Raw genomic sequence first — 22,264 nt, 5'->3', positions numbered from 1 at the left:
AGCACAGTACCAGGAGAGCTCCCTCCTGCCCCATCCCCACAGTCTCTGCTCAGCTGTGGGAATCTCTCCATGAGCTGGTTGTGCAACCCTGGAGCTTCCCTTTGGGCTCTGATCTCAAGGGAGCTTGCAGCTCCCCAGAGTGACCACCAGCACTGTGGGGCAAGCAGGTCCTGACCCCCCCAGCAGATCTGCATCAGACAGAGGCTTGTCCGTGGGGCCCTGGTGTGACACTGTCCCTCTGGCTGCATCCCCCCATCCCCTGTGGTCCAGGCTGTCCCAGCAGAGGGAAGTGAGCCTGAGGGCTCCCATCTTCCTCGTTCCCATGGCTAAAAGGTCACAGGGAGAGAAGAGAAGGTGGTTCTGTGGCCTGGGTGAAATGATTGAGTGCACGACTGTGCAGCACTGGGGTTGTTCTAAATTAAGACCACGAGTCCCTGCTGCTGACACGTGTCATGGCAGCCTGCACAGGGCAGGGAGTGGAGCCCTGCTCTTGCCCTCTGTGCAGGGTCTGTCTCCTGCAGCCCTCCAGGGCCTCAGAGCAGGTTTTTCTGGCCAGATGCCATCTGGAAATTCTACCCAGCCCCATCACAAGCCTTGGATTTTGTGCAGAGAAGGGAGGATGGGGAGTGGCATGGCTTGGGAAGGCCACCATGATCACTGGGGAGCAAGTTTGGCTGCATGAGGTGAGGGGTGTGCAGGCAGCAGTGGAGAGTTGGGCAGCACATGTGGGACACATGTTGAGGAGCAGGGATTTGTGGGCTCCCCTTTGGGTGTGGAATGAGTGGGGAGAGTAGCAAGGCTTGGGCAGAAGATTGTTGTGAGTGATGGCCAGTTAAGACACCAGCCACCACCTCTGATCGTCCTGTATCCCAGAGAAAGGCCAGTGTGGGAAAGGCCAGTGTGGCCTCCACCTCAGGTCGGAACAGCATGGCTCCTTCTGGGCTCTCCAGCTCAGGCAGTGCAGGCACACTAGAAATGGTCTGCAGGACTGGTGGGGAAGGGTCTCTAGGAGAGGAAGAAGATGCAGTGTGGTCTGGGTGTGGGCAGGAGGTTGGAGAAGCAGGGACCCTTGAATTCAGCCAAGACAAGGTTCCTGGAGAGCAGGAGCATGGCAAAAGCTGACTAGAAGTAGGGTGGAAATGTTAACAGAGGAAGTCATTAACTGTTTAAATGAGTGACCTTGAGACACAGTGGATGCTCCCTCATGTGGAGCTTTAAAATCAAGATTTTTGAACATCTCTTTCTGCAGCATCTGTTCCAGATCAGCTGGAAGCTTTGGGGTGGGTGCAGGAATCTCTCTGGCCTGCTCAGAGGTCAGAATGGAGAAGGGCACCTGAGTTAGTGGATGGATCTGAGGTTCCTGTCAGGATGAGCAGCCCATGTGCCCTGTGGGATGGGACAGCAGTGTTAGAGCAGCCTTGTTCTGCCCTGGTGCAGGAAGAAGCAGCCTGAAGCAGCCAGGCAAAGCAGAGAGACAGGGAAATACCATGATTTCACAGAACTGGAGGCAATAAAACATCAGTGACTCACCCAAGGCTGTGGGAAGAGTTTCCCAAGGTGAGGAAGAGGGTGTGATTTTAGAACAGAGCATAAAGCTGGGCTGCCCTTGCCCAGCCTGGTTGCTGCCTTTCCTGCCCATTATCTCCTGTCTCACCTTGTCATTTCCTGATGGTTTACTATTTATTTGGCTTCTTTTGGATGTTTAGAAATAGTCAGGAGTGATGCACTGCCTGGCAGGGATTTGTCTGCTGGAAAAGGAAGAGCAGAAAGAGAATGATCCTTGCCACCAGCATCCCTTACAGTGACTGCCCTCCTGTTCTTTTCTCTCTTTCTGCATTTCCTGCAAGAAGGAGGATGATGTGAGGATTGAGGCCTTTGAAGATGACTCTGAGACTGAAGGCAGTGGAGGAGAGATGGACATCAAGGAGCTCAGAGCCAAAAAGCAAGCACTGGCCAGGAAAGTGGCAGAGCAGCAGCGCCGCCAGGACAAGATTCAGGTAGGATGGGTTGACCCCACCTTGCTGTGCCAGAGGTGCACAGCTGTTTTCTTACCATGCTTCAAATGCTGTCCCATGGCACCTTAACCTTCCTGGGTGTAATGCCACGTGCTGCCTCTGTGAAACCCAGCAGCAAACAGCTGTCGCCCTTTGGAAGGTCCAAATCTGGCTTGCTGTGCCCACCCTGGGTAAGAAATGTGGGTTTCTGCCCTCGCAGGCCTTGAAATGAAGATTTTGGGGACTCTCTTGAAGGCAGACACAGCTTCCCTGTGGAGCTGCCAGCTCACCCAGGAGTGGCAGGGCAGTGCTTTGGCTGCAGTGCAGTGCAGTGTGTGCCAGGCAGCGAGCTGTGCCCCAGGGCAGCAGCTCCTCTGTGTGTGTGCCAGCGAGCTGTGCCCCCACCCAGGGCAGAGGCTCCGTGACAGCCAGGTTTGGTGAGAAATCAGCCTTCCTGTGCAGCGGGGCACAGACAAGGGAGAGGGTGGGACGTGAACAGCAGAGTTCATGCAGGAGCCAGCGGCGGAAAAATAGTCAGTGCAGGGCTGCTGGAGCCAGAACGTTGCCATCGTTATGGGGACAAACAGACGGGATGCAGGTGATCCTGGCCTGGCCCTGGCCTGATGAGAGCGTGTTTCCCAGTGGGAGCTGGTGAAGTAAACTGGTTGAACTGGGAGCAGATGCACCCTGTTGCTTTAAGAGCAATCTCACATGCATGGATGGCTGTTGGCTGCCTCCTCGCTCGCAACCCCTCTTCCTCCAGCCTCACGGCCCAGATGAGGATTTCTCAGCAGAGGAAAAATTCTCCCTGGCTCCCCTCCCCCTCACCTCCGCCCTCTCTAATGCCCAGGGCCCTTCACTTCCATAATTCTTCATTTTCCAGCCTTGAACGTAAGCCAGACACATCTGTCTGGCCATATGCGTGAACTCTGCAGTGTGTGCCGAGGTGGTTGTAAAACAGGGCTGCTGAAGGCCCTACTGGGAGAGCCTGCACATGTGTACCCTCGGGCTACTGGCGCCGGGCCCAGAACCACTGCGCTTCGCTTTTCCAAACCCACCCCAACCTTTGCAGATTTCGCCTTTTTTCTCTCTTTTTTTACCCCCCCACTTTTTTTTTCTTTTTCATTTGAATTCAGAGCAATCCATATCAAGGTAGAAGTTTGTGTGCAGGGAGGGAGGGGCCGCCCCCACAAGCAAGTCCATTATTGTTGGCAGGTACCTGGGTCACGTTAATGCGAGGAGGAAGAAAGAGCAGCAACGCAAAAAAACGAGTGAGAGATTGGAGAGATGGGCCGTAAATTAAAGCGGCCTGAAGCCTTCCAGCCTCCCATGGTTGTTAAGAGGGAGGTGTAAGTAAATTCCCCACTTCCCAGTGCCTTGTACAGACACAGCAAACAGGAACTGCACATGTTCGGGGAGGGCAGCGCTGCAGCTGCACCGGGGCCCCCCGGGATGGCCGCTGCCCACTCTGCAGGGACAGTGGGGGCTGCCTGATGCTGTCAGGGGCTTTCTCCCCCCGGCCTGCTCCTCCCTTCCTCCTCAGCCGTGCTGGGGCCGATGCTCGCAGGCAGAGAGAGGTCAGAATGAGGGTGTGGGCAGCTTCAGGGGCTGCACAGCTGAGAGCTGAGGTGCACTTGGAGGCTGAAGGAGCGGGGTGGAGGAGAAGTCCTTGGGGCTTCAGTAAAGTCATCCAGGCTGTGGCTGGCTGGGAATGGCCTGGAGCAGAACATGTGTGCTTGCCCCAGTGCTCTCCCTGCCCGGGTACTGACCATGCAGCTGGAGCAGCAGAGGAGCTGGGGTGGAAAATGCTGCTGGGGGAGGCCAGGTTGGAGCCAGCTCAGCATCCACCCCCTCCACTTTCCCTCTTAACCTGTGATCCTTGACCTTTCTGCTCTTCCCAACAGATTTAGTGTTTCATGGGAGCTGGGGAGCTTTTCCCTTCCCTGTTACAGCCTCTCATTCACTGCCCACCTAGGGAATGTCAGCTGCTCTCCAAGTCACCCTTTCATTTTTCTGGGGACAAGGCACGGCTCCATCCGAGTCCAGCAGATGTGGCTCCTGGCTCAGCACACAGGACTCAGGTCCAGGTGCTGTGGCTGCCTCCTGTGGAATCTGTGATGCTGTGTGCAGTCCCCCAGGGTGCAAAGCCTTCATCTCTTGGCTATGTGGTTTCTTTCTGTGCCTAAGGAGAGCACAGTGTCACAGCCTCACCTGGGATTTGCAGAGTGGTATTTCTCATGGATCTGCCTTCTCCCCTGCAGGTTTTCCTGCCTTTGCCCTGCTCCCCAGTCTCTGGCAGCCCAGCTGCGCTGCTGATTGACACCTTGAGGGGGATTTGAGCTTCACTGCTCTCCTTAGGCCCCTGTCCCTGTCCTGGCTATCTGCAGGACTGTGGCTTGAGCTGCTGGGGCAGCACAGGTCCAGGCAGGATAAATGGCAAATGGGTGGCCCTCAGCCAGCACCAGCTTTAGAGGGAGCTCAGCTCAGCTCCATTCCCCTACACAAGCACAGACCCCAGAACTATTGCTCTGAGAAGAAAGATAGACCGGAGCAGGGTCGGGTTTCTTGTGTCCCTGGTCAGCTCCAGATGCCAAGCAGCTCCCTGGCTGCACTGCCAGCCTGCCACTGCCCTCACCACATTCCCACACTGGGACAGAGCTGGTGCCAGCTGCTGACAGCAGGGATGCATCAGCACGAGTTGAAAAACCCGGCACATCTCTGATGTTCAGAGGGAGGAGAGAGCAGGCAGGCAGGTGGACAAGAAGAGGTGGCAGCAACACTGCTGGGGCAGGCAGCTCTCTGAGACAGGGCTGTCCCCAAGCCACAGTGTGTCCTGCTGCTTGGCCAGGGCTGTCCCCAAGCCACAGCGTGTCCTGCTGCTTGGCCAGCCCTCGGTCCATGCTGTTCAGCCTCCCCTGTCCTTTGTGCCGCCGCTGCGCGCTGGGAGCGGTCGAGTTTCCTGACCGGTTGAAAACATCCCACCTGAAACATAACAGGCTCTTCCTCTGGATGCTGCTATTGTTTTGCTCAGCATTACAGAAGCAGCTCAACCGGGGACTGCCAATTATGACATGTCTTCCCAAAATAGCCTCTCTCCTGTCCCTTCTGAGCCCACGGAACGGCCGCCCCCTTAAGATGCAGCCGCTCCTTTGTGGCGGTAGTGTGAGTAAGTGGCTAAATTTAGCCGTGTCCCATTCACGCTCTCGCTCCCCGCAGGAACAATGCGGCGGGCGCACACGCACAGCACCTGCCTGGAGCGGGTGCCTGCTGCCTGCGGAAGGCGCACACCCACCCACGGCGGCTCCGCCACGGCGGCGGCCCCGGTGCGCTACCAGCCACGGGGCACGTTCGCTCCCGAGGAAGACGCTGGGGACGAGCCTTGGGAGGAGGAAGCCCTGGAGCAGAGAGGCTTGGAGGAGGCATTGTTCTCGGCCCTGGAAAATCCGATCCCCGCGGAGAGCGCGGGGTTGGAAGGGGCAGCGGCGCCGGCTCTGGCCGCGGTTGGGGAGAGGGTGGTGGCGGCACGGAGGTGGTGGCAGGATGGTGCTGGCCTGAGCGGTGTGACCCCGTGTGACCCGGCGCTTTTCTGTTCGGCCTCTCTGCCATCCTGGCACCACGGGCAGAGGAGTTCTGGGGTCCGTGTGCCCAGCTCCAGGGTCAGTGTGGAGCCTTCTCCTTGTCTGTGCAGGCGGTGGATCCCCTCAGTTCGCCCCCGTGTCGCTCTGCACAAAGCCCTGGTTTTTGGGGGACCCGTTCCCTGCCCTCGCTAGGAGCCCTCACCCGGCCATCGGCTTCCGGGGAATTCCCCAGGTGATGGCAGCTGATGGATGAGCTGGGAATTTGGGACTGTGCGTGCAGGAGTGTCTGCTCTCAGTGCTGCCACCAGCTGGGGCAGCCGGGGGAGCCACCTCCGGCTCCGGCCCAGCTCCCGGGAGAAGCCCCCGTGGCCGGACAGCGGGATGGGGAGGGGGCTGCGGGTGCTGGCAGCGCTGACATTGCAGTGTGCGGGTGCAGGAGGCAAGGGGAGTGGAGCTGGCAGCCCAGGAGAGCACAAGGAGCCCCTGGTCTCAGAGCTCCACTGCCACGTCCAGCACTGTGGGGTCACCCTGCCACTGAGTTGAGCCAAGCCGAGCCTATTTGTTTAACCCAAATAAGCCAAAGCTAAAATGCGGCTGCCCCAAAACACTCGGGCCAGGGCGAGGCTGTACCTCTGCTGTTCCATCCACCCTGGTTTCCAAAGCCCACCTCCCAGCAGGGCACACAGGCCACCACCTCCCTCTCCTCATTTTAGGGACCCTGAGGCACCGTGGGACCAGCAGCTCGCCTCTGGCAGCCCTAAAAGCACAGAAGCTGAGTCCCAAACATGAACATCCCGATCCACACCCGCATGGGACCGTGCCCCACTGACCGGCAGAAGGGTTAAGGCAGAACTGGCCTCCCCGGTTCTGCCGCACATGGGCTCCCTTTCATCTCTGGCGTGGGGCCAGCCAGCGTCCGCATGAATCACAGGCCACTCCTCTCTCCCCCAAACCCCTTGGCCGGAGGCTTCTGCAGCCTTTTACTCACACAAACAAAAATAAATCTCGCTGCCGGCCTCTGAACTCTGCAGAGGCGAGTTTCCCTCTGGCTCCCCGAGCGGCCCGGAGCTGTGCGCGGGGACTTGGCACGCTCCCCGCCGACCTCGCTCTTTCACTCCCGGCGCATCCTGTGTCCTTCTCTCACCGGGCGGCCCGGGGAGCGGAATGGGACGTGACGGCCGGCACAGGCCTGGCTGGAGGCTGCCAGGAATCGGCCGGGTACGGCCCTGCCGGGGCAAATGCCACACACGAGGGTGCTGCCCTCCCCGGCCCCAGGGGGAGCTGAGCAGGCCAGCGGGTCCTGCTGACACTGCTGAGGTCACCTGCACGGGCTGGGCTGAGTCACAGGCTCAGGAAGTGAATTGGGGTGCAGGGGGGTCCCCTCCTGCCACCAGCTCTTGTTCACATAGCACTGTCACTGTTTGCGTGGTTTCACCCCCACTTCCTGCAGCTTCAGGGCCATTGACCTCTATGGCAGCCCCACGAGGGACTTGCCACTCTCTGAGGCCTTTCTCTATGTCCCCAAGGCAGGTGGAGCAGGCTCCAGTGCATCCCAGGGACAAGCAGCTCCTCCCACACCCCAAAACCCTGTGGTGACACCCCAGCTGCTGTTGTCCTTGTGGTGAGGGGGCAGCAGCAGCTCCATGCTGGGGTTGGTTCCAGGTTGTCCCTGATTGTAGCAGTTCCTGTGCCACCAGTGAGTGCCAAGGCAGAGCACAGGAGGGGATGGCATCTAGCACATGGCTGGTACAGAGCTGCAGCCTGGGGACACTGCTGTGTCCTCTTTGTGATGGAGATGGCATGTCCTCCTGCTGGCATGCAGCACACAGGACCTGACGTGCCCCCTGCTCTGCCTGCCTCCCCTGAGGGTTTGTGGGACCAGCACTGCCAGAAGGAGGGTGGGAGGCACGTGGTGAGGTTCTGCTTGCTGCCTTGCCTGGAGACACTTGTGGGAGGTGGCAGCATCAAGCTGCCTTGATTTAAAGCCAGATGACAACACTTGGAAATGAATTAAAAACCACTTCTTTCCATGGCCACTGCTGGCCCATGCAGCTCGTTGTTCCAGGGTTTGGCATGACTGAGGGAGGGTTGGGATCCTCACTGTGGGCAGGGGGAGCTCCCCATACCTTGGGCAGGACAGGGTTGGTGGTCACCACGTGTGCCCAGGGCACGTCTGGTGGGTCCAAGCCCGATCTCAGAAGGGTTTGCATGGTGGATGTGTTCCACAGCAGCTCTGCTCTGCTCCATGGGTGACCGGTTCCTATTAGAGGCAGCAAACATCAGCGAGTCCAGGGAAGCTATTTTTAAGCAGAGGAAGCACTAGAATAGCATCCTGAGTTTTTTAAGCCTGTGGCTTACTGAAGAGCCCAAGTCCTTCGAGAGCCTCGAAAGTCATACGTGAGCTCTGGGGTCCCGTTTTGGCAGCTGCCTTGGGCCAGAGGTCCAGGTGCAGCCCAGAGGGCGGCCAGCCAGCCCCAGCAGACCCTCCCCCTGTGAGTGTGAGCACCTCTGCTCTCTGTGGGTGTGAAGGGCTCGACCAAGGACAGTGCTGTGAGCTTTCAGGGCTGGAACCCACCTGGTTTCCCAGCTGGATGGAGTTGGAAAAGGCAAGGCATGTGCAGGAGGTGGTGGGACAGTGAAGGAGATATTCAGCCAAGGATCCCTACCCCACAGGCCTCTGGCTGCCTGCTTGAGGTCCCTGTGTTAGGAGGCTGTTGGCAAGACTTATGCATCCCAAACTGGTTTGTTTTGTCTCTTGTCACCTTGACCTATATCCATGTGAAGCCCCAGAACCCCTGTCCTCCCTCCCCCTTGGCACCAGTGCAGATGATCCTGGCAACTGCCAGTCCCACAAATAGGACAATTCCCAAAATACCTCAGTTTTCAAGGCCGGTGCCAGCTCTCCCAAAGCCTGGACAGGGCTGTTTTTCTAGGAGAATGTTTTCTTGGAGGCTTCTGCCATCCTGCTCCCATGTGTGCTGTGGACCTGCAAGAGCTGATGTTTGGGGTGTGCAGGTGGGATGGATGCAGCCTCCTCCCATCCCCTTCCCATGGATCTGTACGTGCCAGCCAGGCTTATCTTGTGCTCTCAGGGTCCATGGATCATAGGACTGACATCCTCCTTACTCACCATGTGTCCTTCCTTCTCCTCCAGGCCGTGCTGAAAGACCAGAGCCAAATGAGGCAGATGGAGCTGGAGATCAGACCTGTCTTTCTGGTCCCAGACACCAATGGTTTCATCGACCACCTGGGCAGTTTGGTCACGCTGCTGGACTGCAGGAAGTTCATCCTGGTGGTGCCCCTGATCGGTGAGTAGGGCCAGTGCTGTGCTGGGGGCTCCTCCTCTCCCCTGGTGTGGTCTGTTCCTCCAGGCTGGCTCCCTCTCTCCATGCCCCACGTGCCCTCAGTGCCTGTGTGGTCTGGAGCTGGTCAGCTTGTGCCGTGGGACTGGACTTCATCCTGCCCTGTCTCATCCCAGTCGTTGTTGGCATTCCTTCAGCCCCTGTCACCCTGCTCCCTCCCTGCCAGCCCTCTGCCCACAGCACTCAGCAAACTTCTCCCAGTGCTGCATTTGGGGGTGCCAGGGGCTGGCAGCAAGCAGATGGGTGTTAAACAGGATTTGGAGGGAATTTCGAAGGGAGCAAGGAGGAGGAATTGTTAAACAATCAGAGCAGAGAGCTTATCCCAGCTGAGCTGGGGCTTAGGCAGGCTGAGCAAATGGCCGGCCTGTGTCCCAGCAGCGTCCCGGAGCTGCTCAAGCCCAGCCCTTCTTTTTCTCCTTATAAAGCTCGCAGTAAAACAGCAAGCTGGTTCCCGTTATTGGTAAACACTCACCCTGGCAGATAACGGCTGTGCTGCTGGGTGGTCTCCCGGGGTGGTGCAGCCCTGGGCCTGTGCCTTTGCTCTGGGTGTTTGATCACGCTCCGGGCTGGAGGTGCCGCTGCTCCTGCCAGTGCCACCGCGGCGCCTGGCACGGCCCCGTGCCAGCCTGGCACTCACAGCATCCCCAGGGACAGCAGGACAGGCTGGGGCAGGAGTGGGGCTGGGCAGTGCAGAGCCCACATCCCATGCACAGCCCCCAGAGGATGGGGAGCAGCTGGGTTCTGTGGGTGTCAGGCAGTGAGGTGGCACAGGTGCACCCCGTGCTGCCCTCCGAGCCATTGTGGGGGTTCCTTCTCAACCCCTGGTGTCCAGCAGGCAGCTCTGACTGTCCCAGAGCCAACATCCAGCTGCTGCCCTTCTCCCCCAGCTCAGGAGGGATTCTTGGGGCTGGCACCCCTGGGTGGGGAGAGCAGGGCTGGATGCCTGCCCAGCTCAGCACAGAGCTGCCAAGTTGCTCCGTGGCTTGGCACTGCAGAAGGCAAGGGAAGGCAGTCAGCAGCACCAGCAGAGCCTGGGAAGCCCTGGGGGCTGTGGGGCATGTTAGCACCTGGGAGAGCTGGGGTCTGCCCTGGAGCCATGGCTTTGCCTCCTGGTGCGCTCCAGTGGTTGCTGGGAGGCTTCTCCATCAAACCCCAGCCAGGGGCAGCAGAAGAGCTGAAAATTTTGGTCCTCCCCCTGTCGAAGATACTGCTGCCCTCAACCTGCAAAAGGAGCTGGCCTGCCCTGCCACAGGCACAACTGAGCACTTTTAGTGCCCTCCTGTCCTGCTGCCTCATCATATGGGGACAGAGTAACTCATCTCCCACTGCTGCCACAAGCACCCCAAAGCCAGCAACTCCCTGTCCATGCACAGGTTGGTCCCATTCCCCCTCATCCCCCAGGACAGCCCTCAGTATGGGCAGGAGGAAGCCATCCCCTGGGCCTGTGGCTGGGAGCAGAGGCCCTGGTGCCATGTCCCTTGGGCAGGCTGGAGAGAGCCCCAGTGCCCTTCCCCAGCACTGCTCCCTGCTCTTGCCGGGGATGCAGCAAGGGGTTAAGCGCTTGGCTTCTCGTTGGGTTTGTTTCTCTTGCTCTTTAACCTGCTCCGTGCTCCTTGAGCCTGACCCCGCCATGGAGAAGCCAGGCCTGGTGCAGAAGCACAAACAAGCCTCCCCTTTGAAGCCTGTTTAGCTTGGAAGCAGGAAGGCGGATTTCGGGAGGGAATACCAGCTTTTCCTGTTTGATGTTCCGTTCTTGCACGGCTCCCCCCACCCCGGGCCCAGCCGTGCATTGTGTGGAAATGGCAGCATCAGGTCGGTAGCAAGGAGAGTCTCCAGCCAGGGAAGAGCAAAGCAGCTCCACGCAGATTTAATTGGAATACCCAGACAGTGAGTGCCAGGCTCACCATGGAACAGAGCGATCACGCAGGCTCCCCGGGCAGTGATTCACAGCACTGGGGAGAGGCCTCAGACCCCGAGCTCTCTCCCCGAACCCCCCAAGGAATGCATAGTTCCCACTTGAACTCAGGACTTGGCTCCAAGCTCGGAAACAATCTTCAGAAATGAAGCCATGGCTCAAACACACACACACACACACACACAGAGTGCAGAGGCTCCCTCGCACACACGTGCACACCAGCTCTGTGCACACGCAGCCCTGCACACCAGCACAGCCAGGGGACACTTGTTTGCACATCTGGATGCACATTTGTGTGCCCAGCCCTGCTGCCAGCTGTGAGGCCAGGCATACAAGGGTGTGTCCAGATGTGCTGAGAAGCATCATCACTCACACATGCAGAGTGGCTCTTCCAGCAGCCCCAGCACCCAAGGGTTGGTCCCTCCTGGAGCTCTGGGGTCCCTTGGGCTCGACAGGATGGAGCAGCTGGAGTTCCCAACCACTTGGCAGCAGTACAAGAGGTTCCAGTCAAGGTGAACAGGCTGGGAATCCACCTGGATTCCAAGCTCGTCTCGAGGCAGGACAGATGCGCAGAGCCAGATGGGTGAGGCGTTGAAAGGAGCGTGTTCCCTGCCAGGAGCATGGGGTGGTGGCTTCAAGTGGGAAAACAGGCCTGGGATTTGTGTGGGAAATAGTGCCAGGGTGGGAACTGCCTGCTTCCTGTTCCCATGTGCAGCCCTGCAGTCAGAGGCAGCAGTGCCACACGGGCAGGAGGCACAGGGCCATGGCTGTGCTCGGAGACAGAGGAGCAGGATGCAGGAGTTGAGGGTTTCCTGACAGCCCTGGGCACGGCTGTGCTGTTGGCATGGTACAGCAGGGTGGGATGGGGGGCACAGCGATGCTCCCCAGTGTTTGGCAGGGCAGAGCCAGTTGCCCTCACCAGTTACTCTGTGGGGGTGAGTGCCTGAGCTCTCAGGGCCCAGCCAGGTGACCCACAGAGGTGGGAAGGCAGCAAAGCTTTTCCAGACCTGCAGCCAAGTCCGGGAGCACAGGGACACTGCAGCAGCTGAACCCAGATTTCCTGAGCCAGCTCCCAGTGCCCCGGCCCTGAGGCCTTGGCAGCTTGCGTGCTCCAGCAGCAGGTCACGGGAGCACCTTGTCCCATGGTAACTGTACCTCCTCTTCCTGTTTGAAGTGATAAACGAGCTGGATGGCCTGGCCAAGGGCCCAGAGATGGAGCACCGGGCTGCAGGCTATGCCCGCCAAGTGCAGGAGAGAGCCAGGAAGTCCATCGAGTTCCTGGAGGAGCGGTTTGAGAGCAGGGACAACTGTTTGAGGGCTCTGACCAGCCGGGGCAACGAGCTAGAGTCCATCTCCTTCCGCAGCGAGGACACCACTGGCCAGCAGGTAAGGGGCATCAGGGAGCTCTGTGCCACCACCTCCTCTGGGAAAACCAGGGACCCTGAGCTCCATGAGCTCTGGCAGGGGTGGCTCTGTGCCCCCACTCTGCAGCTGGCTGAGCAGGCCCTTGTGTCCCTGCTGTCACTGCGCTGTGTTGGGGTGTCTCGAGGTGGTGCAGGGTGGTGAGGGTGCAAAGTTTTCCCTGCCAAGGGTAACCTTGCCCTTTCTTTTCCAGGGAAACAATGACGACCTGATTCTGTCCTGCTGCCTCCACTATTGCAATGACAAGGCCAAGGATTTCATGCCCTCCAACAAAGGTGGGACATCCTCACATCCTCTTTGTCCCTTCTCTGTGGCATTCCACAGACTCCTCCCTTTTCTCTTTCATGGCCCTTGGATCTGTTTCCCTCCTGCATTTTGCTTCTTTCAACACCAAGGTGCCACCTCCTGCCTCCGGTCAGCCCCAGGCTGTGGCCCTCCCCCCTCATTGCCAAATGTCACCTCATGGCACCTTGGGGATGCCCCTGCCTGTGACAAACACACCATAAACATCCACAGATCCATTTTTTGTGGTGACAAAGGGCCAGAAAATGTCTCCTCCCCATGACCCCTTATGCCTTCTGTCCAGGAGCTTTTTCCTCTGCATTCCTGGTTGGCATCAGCCATGTGTGCTGGGACCAGACAGCCTCCAGGCTGTTGCCAGGGCGGCAGGGATGGGAATCACATCAGCAGCTGCCCAAGAAATCAACCCGCATTTGTCAGCACGAATTCTTAGCAGCTTAACTTGTCAGATTCACAGAGAAACCGTCACCAAATGTTTATGTGCAAATGATGCTGAATTTTGAAATCATGTGGATTATGGGGAATGGGGCCTGACAAGCTGACAGCCTCTGGTTTGTAACAAGGAGGCGCGTCACCAGCGCGGGGCAGAGGATGTTTATTGTTACACATTTCTTAAAGTGTCCGCGCAGAACCTCCTGCTCCCACTTGAGGCAGCTCTCAATCCTTGCCCTGCCTTCCCACTGAGCCCCCAATTATTCCCTTCCTTCCAGCACAGGCCAGCCAGGTGCTTGCCCACCATCCCCAGCCCCAACGCCGTGACCATAGCCCGCGTTCCTGGCCACCCTCCCCTTCCCCTCGTCCTGCTGCTCCCTGCGCAGCCAATCTGGGCCCATGTTGGGCTCCCATAAACTCTGTTTTTTCCATTCCCGTCCTGGCTCGGAGGCACTGTGTTTCCTGTGCTCATAGGAACAGTGCTCTGGTCACAGGACCCAGCTGCTTACACATAGCCCATATGCTTCCCCTGCCTCGCACACACGTAAGCGTGGCTCCCACATCCCAGCCCGGCGCGTTGCGTGCGGGGCAGCTCATCCATCTGGGGGCAAGATCCCTCTGGTTCTTTCTCAGGCATCAACTCCCAGTGTCTGTCTGAGCCCCAGCCAGAAACGCCTCGGTGTCAGTGGCGACTCCAAAAAAGTTCCACAAAAAATAAGGGGTGGCTTTAGATCTTATAATGAGATCAACAGAATAATAGCACCAGCTTCCTGCTGGAGCCAGGGTCGCAGGCCGTCTTCCTGGCCTGGGTCAGGCAGGGACCTCCTCTTCCCAGCCTGTGGCCAGTCCACCACCCCTGTGGGCAGTGGGCAATGGTCACAAATCACCCTTGGGCGGCACAGAGAGGGGAGCAGATGGCCTTGGGCATGCAGGGCTGTGTGCGAGGCCCACCAGGCAGCTTGGCAAGGAGCAGGGAGGGTAGGGGAGCACACCATGGGATGGATGGATGGAAGGGGAGCACACCATGGGATGGATGAAGGCCCGGGGCAGGTCAGAGCTTCACTGTGCTCCGTGTGTGTGTCTCGTTGCAGACGATCCCATCCGTTTGCTCAGGGAAGTGGTTTTGCTGACGGACGACCGGAACCTGCGAGTCAAAGCGCTGACCCGCAACGTGCCGGTGCGGGACATCCCCACCTTCCTCAAGTGGGCTCAGGAGGGCTGAGGAGGCCGAGGGGGGCCCAGGGCCCCTGAGGGAGTCACGCAGCCCCTGACGGCGGGAGCCCGGCTCCAGCGGCCGCCTCGCCGCGCCGCCGCCGCCGCCAGCCCACCACGAACAATAAACGCCACGTCTTCAACCCACCCCGGAATGGCCGTGCTGAGAAGGGCCCCCCGAGGGCAGAGCAGCTGGGAAGGTCATTGCTGTGGATGGTTCACGTGGAGGCTGGGCCCTTGAGGGGCCCGCCGGCCTTTGGGCAGTGCCAGCGCGGAGCTGGAGAGCCCCGCTGGCGAGGGAAGCTTTGGGTGAGCCCTGTGCTGGATCACCAACCAGCCTTTTGCTTGGTTTGCTTGGGTGCAGAGAGCTCGAGTCACGCCTCGGTGGCTCTTTGGGTTTGTAGGCTGCGTAGGGCAGAGATTGGGGACACGCCGGCACAGACTTTGGGATTGTTTAGTCCAGCCTGTACCCCTTGGAGAGGCCATGGATTTCGAGGGCAGGTTTCCCCCTGCCCCAGCCTTTTTGTCCTGCATGGCCAGACAGCCCCAGGTCCCCATGCCCTTCCCCACCGTGTGCTGCCCCACGCAGGAGTGCTGCTTGCAGAGGGCTTTGTCCTCTCCGTGGTGTGGGGTTTGCTTGTTGAGTTTCATTTTTTCAGTGTAGGTTAGTTTTCAGGTGTGTGCCCTGCCTGCTTTGCTGGGGGAGGCTTTGAACACCCCCACAGCTGCTTTGTCCTGATGCCCTGCCCACCCCAGCTGTTCCTTGTCCCTTTTCTTCTCCCCCAAACCCCTTAGTCCTACCCTGCTACCTTCAGGCACGCTTTTGACCTAGAACTCAGTGTGAGGCTAACAGAATTCTCCAAGGACCCCAGGACCGGCTGTCCCACGGGTGCTGTGTGTCCTCACATTGCCACAGGGATTCCATGTGGGATCTGGCTTCTGCCTATGGCTGCAGAGTCAGAGAGAACCACAGAAATGCTCAGCCCCATTATTTGCCTAGCTGAGAGGGTCCATGGATGGAGCCATTGCCTCATCCCTGGGTCATTTTGCACTTGGAGTTGGGGTTGGGGTGCTGCTAAGCCTTCCACACCCCACCTTGTCCCATCAGCAAGTGTCCCATCCCCCGTGACACACCAGACACAGAAGCTAAGAGGGAGCATTAACCCCTGAACCAGAGCCCCTGGAGCTCTGTCAAGTCCCAGTCCCATGAGCTGGGGGGGAGCAGCCCCAGGGCCACCCCGGTCCCCTCTGGGCGCCGCAGCCGTGGGAGGGACATGGCAGAGGTGGCAGAGGAAGCAGCAGGACAGAGCCCAGCGTTTTCCTTTCCTGTGTGGGTGGCTCAGACCCAGAGTCTGCATCAGGAAGCTCAGCCAGCCCTGTGCCAGCCAGCCCTGTGCCAGCCAGCCCTGCGCCAGCCCTGCAGTGGGGTCAGAGCCGAGGCAGCACGATGGACACGCAGACTGTGCTGGATAACCCTTGCCAGAGCAGTGCCCAGCCCGGGGCACCGGGCACAGAGACTTTGGGGTGCTGTGGGGCACACGGAGCCATTGGCACAGCACCCACACCCGATTCCTTGCCCACACCATGCTGGCTGCCAGCTTTGCAGAGACTTTGCCTTCTCCTCCGCGCCGGGTGTGTTTCAGTGTTTGTTTTCTTACGGCGCTGCCCCAGCGCTCCTTTGCCAGGTGCCACCAGCCTGGAGGGCCCTGCAGCTCTGCCAGGTGTGTCACAGGCTCGGCCATGGGACAGTTTTGGTGCCACCAGACCAGGTGGCACAAGAGTCAGCAGAGCTTGAGCAGGCTGGGAGCCCTTGTCTTGGGGCAGCGCCCGCGTTCGGGATGTTCAGTTGGTTTTAATAATTTTTAGTATTAAACATGTGTCAGTGCAGCGTGCTGTGTTGTTTGTTGTCAGCCCATGAGTTGCTGCTGAGGGTGGGGTGGGGGACACCAGGGAGGGGCAGCAGTGGACACACTGTAAGGATGACAGCAGCTCTGTCCCACCTGCATCTGCTGCTGCCCCCAGCCGAGGGGGTCTGGGCTAACCAGGTGCACAACAGAGCCCCCCGGGTCCCCTCCCTGCAGCTCTGCACCCCCAGGGGACCCCCAGGGTCACTCCCAGCCATGCTCAGCTTCAGCCCTGCACCAGCCAGGCCCCTCCCCAGAGAAGAACGCGAGGCCACGCGTGTTAATGTCACTTTATTGCTCATTCCGTTTCGACTATAGAAAAAAAAAAGGGCGAGAAGCCCGTGTACAAATTGGACGTGATACAGGGGGGGCCGGGGCCCCGCTGGGCGCTGCCAGCTGTGCTTTGGGTGCTGCCGCCGCCGCCAGGCACCCCCGGGCAGCTCCGGGGCTCGGGGCAGGAGCGCAGCTCAGGCTAAGGCACAGTGGCTGCGAGGCCGGGGCAGGCGCTGCTGGCGGCCGCCCGGAGCCTCGTGTGCAAAGGAGAGGAGGGTGCTCGGGAGGGGGGAGAAGCTTCACATTTGCCCCAACGGAGGGGTCAGGGCACGGGCCGGGGGGGTCCAGGCTGGGGGGGCTTGGCCCACACCGAGCAGAAGGTGGGAGAGGGGCTGCGGTGGTGGCAGAGGGTGCCGGGGGGGACTCGGCCCCAGGTCACATCGCCCCCCGGGCTCTGCCCCACCGCCCCCTCCCGCAGCCCCTGCCCACCTCCCGTAGCTGACAAACCAGAGACCGCTTTGTCTTTGTCATGGACCCCCCGGCCCGGCCCGGCCGCGCTGGAGACGGGCGTCTTTGGCAAAAAATAAAAAAATAAAAAATAATCAAGGCGAGTGTGGCCGCCCGAGGGCGAATCCGCCGGGTCCCGGGGCTGGCCCGGGTGCCCCGGGCATCCCTGATGGCGAGGCAGGGCCCAGGGGCTCAGTCTGGGACAGGCCCTGCCCCGCCTCCCAGACACACGGGGAGCAGCCGGCCGAGCCCTGCGCCGGGGACGGGAGCTCAGTGCTTGCTGCGGGCCGAGGAGCATCGCGATTCCCCGGGCCCCCAGCATGGACGTGACCGCCGCTGCCCCGTCCCGCTCCTGCTGCTCAGCCCGCACCGTCCCCTCCGTCAGTCCGTCCCGAGCCCCGGGGATGCTCGGGCTCACACCCCGGCCCGGCGCTGGCCGCTCCGGCCACCACGGACGAGCTACTCACGGCGCTCGGGAGGCACAGTCCGGGTCCCGTCGGGGCCAAGCCGAGCGCCGGCGGCTCCCAGCGCGGAGCCGGAGCGGTGCAGCGGCTGCCGAGGGCGTCCCCTGGCCCGGGGGCAGCCCTGAGGTAAGGAGCGGGCTCATGTCCTCCAAAGCCTCGGGGCGCAGCCCGGCCTCACTCACAGCTTGTGCGTGGCTGCCGCCCGGTGCCGGGCTCCCAGCACCCCCCACGGCCGGGGGCGGAGGTGCCGCGGGGTCAGTCCCTGATTTATCGGCTTCTCCCGAGGGACACGCCGTCCATCCATCCCGGAGCAGCTCTCGCGGCACCTTGGCTACTGAGCGAGTTCTCCGGGACCGCCGGCAGTGCCGGGGGACGAGCACCCATCAGCTCTCGCCCCCCCCAGCTCCACACGGGGCAGCGAGGGGAGCCCAGCGGCCCCCCCAGCCCCCCGGCCAGGCCGGTGCTAGGGGGGCGAGTATCGCTCTATGGTCCGGGCGGCCTCGGTGTGCAGGTGCGGAGCCTGCGCCAGCACCTCGGCCGCCTTGTCCTGGCTCAGCCCCAGGTGCTCGGCCGTGAACTTGGCCAGGGGGTAGAGGCTCTCCATGGCCTTGGGGTCGCTGAGGAAGTGCGAGGTGTGGGACAGCAGCTCGGCCGCCTTCTCCTGCTTGAGCCCCAGTTGGTCGGCGGTGAGCCGGGCCATGGCGTAGACGCTGTCGGGGAAGTCCAGCTTGGCTTTGCCGTCGGGGCCGGCCGCGTGCATCTTCATGTGGCTGATGAGGTTGCGCTGCTGGGCGAACTTGCCGCCGCACACCTGGCACTCGTAGGGCTTCTCGCCCGAGTGGATGCGCATGTGCTCGGTCAGGCGGTACTGGCGGGTGAAGCGCATCCCGCAGGCGTCGCAGGCGAAGGGCTTCAGGCCGAGGTGGCTGCGCATGTGGCGGGTCATGGTGCCGCGCTGCGTGAACTTCTTGCCGCAGATGGTGCAGGGGTAGGGGCGCGTCAGCCAGTGCGTCTTCTCGTGCTGCCGCAGCGTGGCCGGGTCCTTGTAGGACTTGTCGCAGGAGGAGCAGCGGTAAGGCCGCAAGATGTCACCCAGCCCCGGGCCACCTTTGTCCAGGAAGGGCACGGCCTGCTCGGCCGCCGCCTTGTGATAGAGCTCCTCTTCGTTGTGGGCCTCCACGTGGGCGTTCAGCTGCTCGGAGCTGGGGAAGCCCTTGCCGCAGGGGATGCAGACGTACAGGTTGTCGCCCAGGCTCTCCGGCTCGTAGCCCAGGTGGTTGCAGTATCGGTCCAGCGCGTCCCCAGGCGAGGGGCCCTCGCTGCTGCCCGTCTCCTCGCTCGTGCTGTTGTCGGGCTCCAGGTCGTTGCTCTCCACGCTGGGGTAGCGGGGCTGCGGTGCCGCAGGCGGCGATTCGGCCTTCTCCTCCCGCTCCAGCTCCTTCTCCGCCTCCCCCTCGTCCAGGTAGGGGCCCAGGGGCTCGTGCTTCATCCAGCGGTACATCAGCTCTCGCCCGTCGGCGCGGGGCAGCGGGGGCTCGGCGCAGGGCGGCGTGCTGCGGAAGGGGTCGGGGGCGTGGGGGTGTCCCCCCGGCTCAGCGCCCGGCGGGGAGTCCTTGTAGGCAGCGGCGTGGCTGCCCAGGAGGCCGGCGCTGACCGGGGGGCTGTCGTGCCGTGGGGGCAGCGAGGGCTCGCGGGGCTCGCTGGGCAGCAGGCGGTCGGTGGGCAGGAGCTGGGCGGAGGGGCCGGTGGGGCTCTTCTTGGAGAGGTCGAGGCCGCAGGGCGGCGAGCAGTGGCGCTCGGGCGGGCACAGCCCGTGGGGGTGCAGCGGGGCGCCCTGGGCGGCCGAGGCGTACAGCTCCCCGCACTGCGTGTTGAGAGGCGCCGCCGGCTCCACGGGAGGCAGGTCCACGGGCCGCGGCGTCCCCGAGTAGCAAGCCTGGATGACCGGCGTGGCGGCCCGCAGCCCGCGGCCCAGCTTGTAGGGCGCGTAGCCCCCGCGCAGGTGGCAGTACTTGCCGCTGCGCTTCAGCTTCTTCTTGCACAGGGCCACCAAGCCGGGGATCTGGAGGTAGCTGGCGGCAGCCAGCACAGCACCCAGGCTCTGCTCGCTGCCCGGCTCGCACTCGGCCAGGCGGCCGGTGTAGATGAAGTCGAGGATGAGGCGGAAGATGCCGGGGCTCACCATCTCATGGTCCAGGTTGAGCAGGTTGTCGTGGACCACCAGCGACTTGAGGTAGGCGCTGCTGGCGGCCAGGATGTTCTTGTGCGCGCGGAAAAGCGCGTTCTGCACCACGATGATCACGTCGCACAGGAAGCCCTTGGTGCGCTGCGTGTTCAGCTGCAGCAGCAGCTGCCGCGAGTGGCTCGGCACCTCCATGGCGTCCAGCATCCCGCTCCTCGCCCGCCGCCCTGCAACACAGCGGCCGCGCCGTCAGCGCCGTGCCCGGCCCCGGTGCCCGCCGCACCGCGCGGGGGGCTCGACGTGCGCGGCCGGGGCTTCACCCACGCGCGGGGCGGGCGGCGTGGCGGGGGCGGGTCTGAGCCCCGCGCTCCGCCGAGTCCCGGCCGCTCTGCGCGCCCGCCCGGCCGGTGCCACCGCTTATATGGGGGCTCGTTTCTCGGCGGCTCGGGGGGGCGGGAGGGGGGCGAAAACCCCCGGAGGGTTTTGGAGAAAGTGACATCACCCGCCGCCGCCGCCAGCGCCGCGCCCCGGCCCCGCCAGCCGCGGGATCCCGAGACCCCGCGCCCACCTGCCGGGGGAGAGCAGGGGGGACGCCCCGAGCCGGTGCCCGCCCGCCGCTCCCCGCCGCTGTCCCGCTCCCCGCCGCGCCTCCCCGCTTCTTATGCGCGCCGGTCCCGGGAGGCGGCGGGCCGGACCCCCCGGGCGCCCCCCGCCCCCGTTTCCTCTCCCCCCCTTGAGGTGAGCGGGGGGACGGTCGGGGGTGTGGGGGGAGCGGGACCTCCCCTCCCCTCCTCCGTGCCGGTGCCCCCCGCCCAGGTGCGCGAAGCCAAGAGCCCGCGGAGCGGCTTTTTCGGCTGATTTCCCCGCATTTCGGGGCGTTCCCCCCCTCCTTTTACCTGGGCGTCCGGTGGCCTCCGCCAGCCAGCTGAGGTCTCGGTGAACTCTCATGGCTCAGCCCCGGGGGGGCCGCCGCCGGTTGCTGCTCCCCTCCACCCTCCTCTTCCTCTGCTGCTTCTCTTCCTCCATACCCCACGCTCCCGGCCGGTCCTACGGAACGGGAGGAGGAGGAAGAGGAGGAGGAGGTGGTTGTGGAAGAAGCAGCAGCGGTTCCTCGGGGTTCCCGACGCCGCCAGCTCGGAGGTGAAACCCGGGCTGCGAACTCCCCCTGACCCCGGCCTGAACTCCGAGCAGCGCCGCTGGCTGTTAAAGGGACGGCGGGAGGTTTTCCTCCTCCCATCCCCGGGCGGGGCACCGACAAGCCGGGCCCCCCCCTTTACACACCCCTCCCTCCCCATCCCGGTCTCCTCCTCCTCCTCCCAGCCCGGCTTTTCCCTCCTCCCGGTCTTCTCCCGCCGCGCCCCGGCAGCCCCCTCGGGGGTCTCTGTCCTCAGCACATCGCTCTTTGCCCGGGACGGCCCGGGTGGGGCCGGGAGCCCCGGAGCGGGGGCACCGGGGGTGTCCCCGGGCAAAGGGCGATGCGTCCCCCCCGTCGGTCCCGCTCGTAGGGCGCCATCTAGCGGCTCCCGGTGCGCCCCACCCCGCCCGGTACCGGCGGCGGCTCCTCCCCGGCAGGTGGGACCCGACGGGGCGGACGGGGCTGGGGAGCGATGGAGCCGAGGGGTTTCGCTCGCCGCCCCGCCCGAGGGGTGGGTGCGGATGGGCAGAGCGGGGGGCGCCCAGCGGTTGGGGAGGCTGGAGAGGGTGGCAGCGTTTTGGGGTGCAGAGGGTGAAAGGTGGTGTCCGATGAGTGGAGATGATGCGGGAAGGGGTTCTGGGGAGCAGGGAGGGAGGGCAGACGGGCGCAATTTGATGGTGAGGGGGGAGAGCAGAGAGCGGGAGGGGCGCGCAGCGCTGGCGCCCAGATGTGCGGTGGCTGCGGTGGGCTGGGGGCTTGCGGTGGTTCGGGATGAGGAGGAGGAGGGGGAGGCAGAGCCACGTTTCCCCGGCTTTATCCCTCCAGCCGTCGCTGGAAAAGCTGCTGGGCTTGGGGTGCAGCGTGGGGTACCCCCCTTGGCGCCGGGGGAGCCGCCTCTCGCTTCACACTTTCACTTCTCCTTTCTCACAGCCGCAGGCTCTTGCACAACCTCCTGGTACGGCAAAGCATCGCGATGGGCTTCCCCAGGCCGGCTGCTGATCCGGGGGTGTCCCGCTGGCACCCCCTGAGCTGAGCGGGGCACCCCGAGCAGGGCCATCCCTCCCACCTGGGGTTTCACCCCATAACCCGATCCCCTGGTGAAGGGGAGCCAATGTGGGGTGCCTGGGACAGGGTTTGGGCAGCCCTGAATTCGGGACAAAAAGGGATGGGTGCTGTGCAGGCTGGTGGCAGCCCTTGCCCTCACAGCTCAGCATCGCTCACCTGGAACTGCCCCTCAGATCCCTTCAGACTCAGCCTGTCCCGTTCACTACGGAAATGTCGCCCCGGGGACCGGGACGGAGTGTCACTGCCCGCGGGCTCATCCCAGGCTCAGCAGTTCCCCTCGCTGCTCCCCACGCTGGGCTCTTGCCCACAGGAAGCGCCGGGATCCTGGGAGCGGGACGTGGGCGACCCTCGTTAGAGCCGCGGTTTAATCCCAACTCCCCGGGCACTAATTTCTCCCTTCTCTCCCATTTTTTATTTTTTCCCCCCTCTCTTCAATTAACGGCTGGAAGTGTTTCAGGTTCTGGCAGCGAGCTCTGGACGTCGCTGTGAGCGATGGCTCCCGCGGGCTCCGTGCCGGTA

At 62.4% G+C, this 22,264-nt stretch overlaps 2 protein-coding genes across 4 annotated transcripts in view; one reads left to right on the top strand and one right to left on the bottom strand.

Moving 5' to 3' along the window:
• SMG6 (SMG6 nonsense mediated mRNA decay factor) overlaps positions 1-16,102 on the top strand; it is a 105,012-nt gene extending 88,910 nt beyond the window's left edge. For 2 of the 3 annotated variants that reach the window (XM_064729025.1, XM_064729027.1), the window contains exons 15-19: positions 1,848-1,997; positions 8,727-8,880; positions 12,024-12,235; positions 12,465-12,546; positions 14,095-16,102. In XM_064729025.1, coding sequence (XP_064585095.1) covers positions 1,848-1,997; positions 8,727-8,880; positions 12,024-12,235; positions 12,465-12,546; positions 14,095-14,225 — 729 coding nt within the window. In that variant the 3' untranslated portion in view covers positions 14,226-16,102. The remainder of the gene's footprint in view (positions 1-1,847; positions 1,998-8,726; positions 8,881-12,023; positions 12,236-12,464; positions 12,547-14,094) is intronic. The other variant, XM_064729026.1, reaches the window with a different exon arrangement.
• Positions 16,103-16,404: 302 nt separating this feature from the next.
• HIC1 (HIC ZBTB transcriptional repressor 1) lies at positions 16,405-20,726 on the bottom strand. The gene is made up of 2 exons (XM_064729028.1): positions 20,442-20,726; positions 16,405-19,772 (listed from the first exon to the last, which is right to left on the bottom strand). The coding sequence occupies exons 1-2, from the start codon at positions 20,491-20,493 to the stop codon at positions 17,827-17,829; spliced, it is 1,998 nt and encodes a 665-aa protein (XP_064585098.1). The 5' UTR covers positions 20,494-20,726; the 3' UTR covers positions 16,405-17,826.
• Positions 20,727-22,264: the final 1,538 nt, after the last annotated feature.

The sequence above is a fragment of the Zonotrichia leucophrys genome, chromosome 19 (assembly GCF_028769735.1).
Source record: "Zonotrichia leucophrys gambelii isolate GWCS_2022_RI chromosome 19, RI_Zleu_2.0, whole genome shotgun sequence".
Classification (NCBI taxonomy): domain Eukaryota; kingdom Metazoa; phylum Chordata; class Aves; order Passeriformes; family Passerellidae; genus Zonotrichia; species Zonotrichia leucophrys.
This window is presented reverse-complemented; position numbering and strand designations above follow the sequence as displayed.

Coding starts and splice junctions, on each gene's coding strand:
- HIC1 (XM_064729028.1), bottom strand. CDS start 20,493: ATGAGAGTTCACCGAGACCTCAGCTGGCTGGCGGAGGCCACCGGACGC. Junction 19,773..20,441: donor GGAGGCCACCGGACGCCCAG/GTAAAAGGAGGG, acceptor GCTGTGTTGCAG/GGCGGCGGGCGAGGAGCGGG.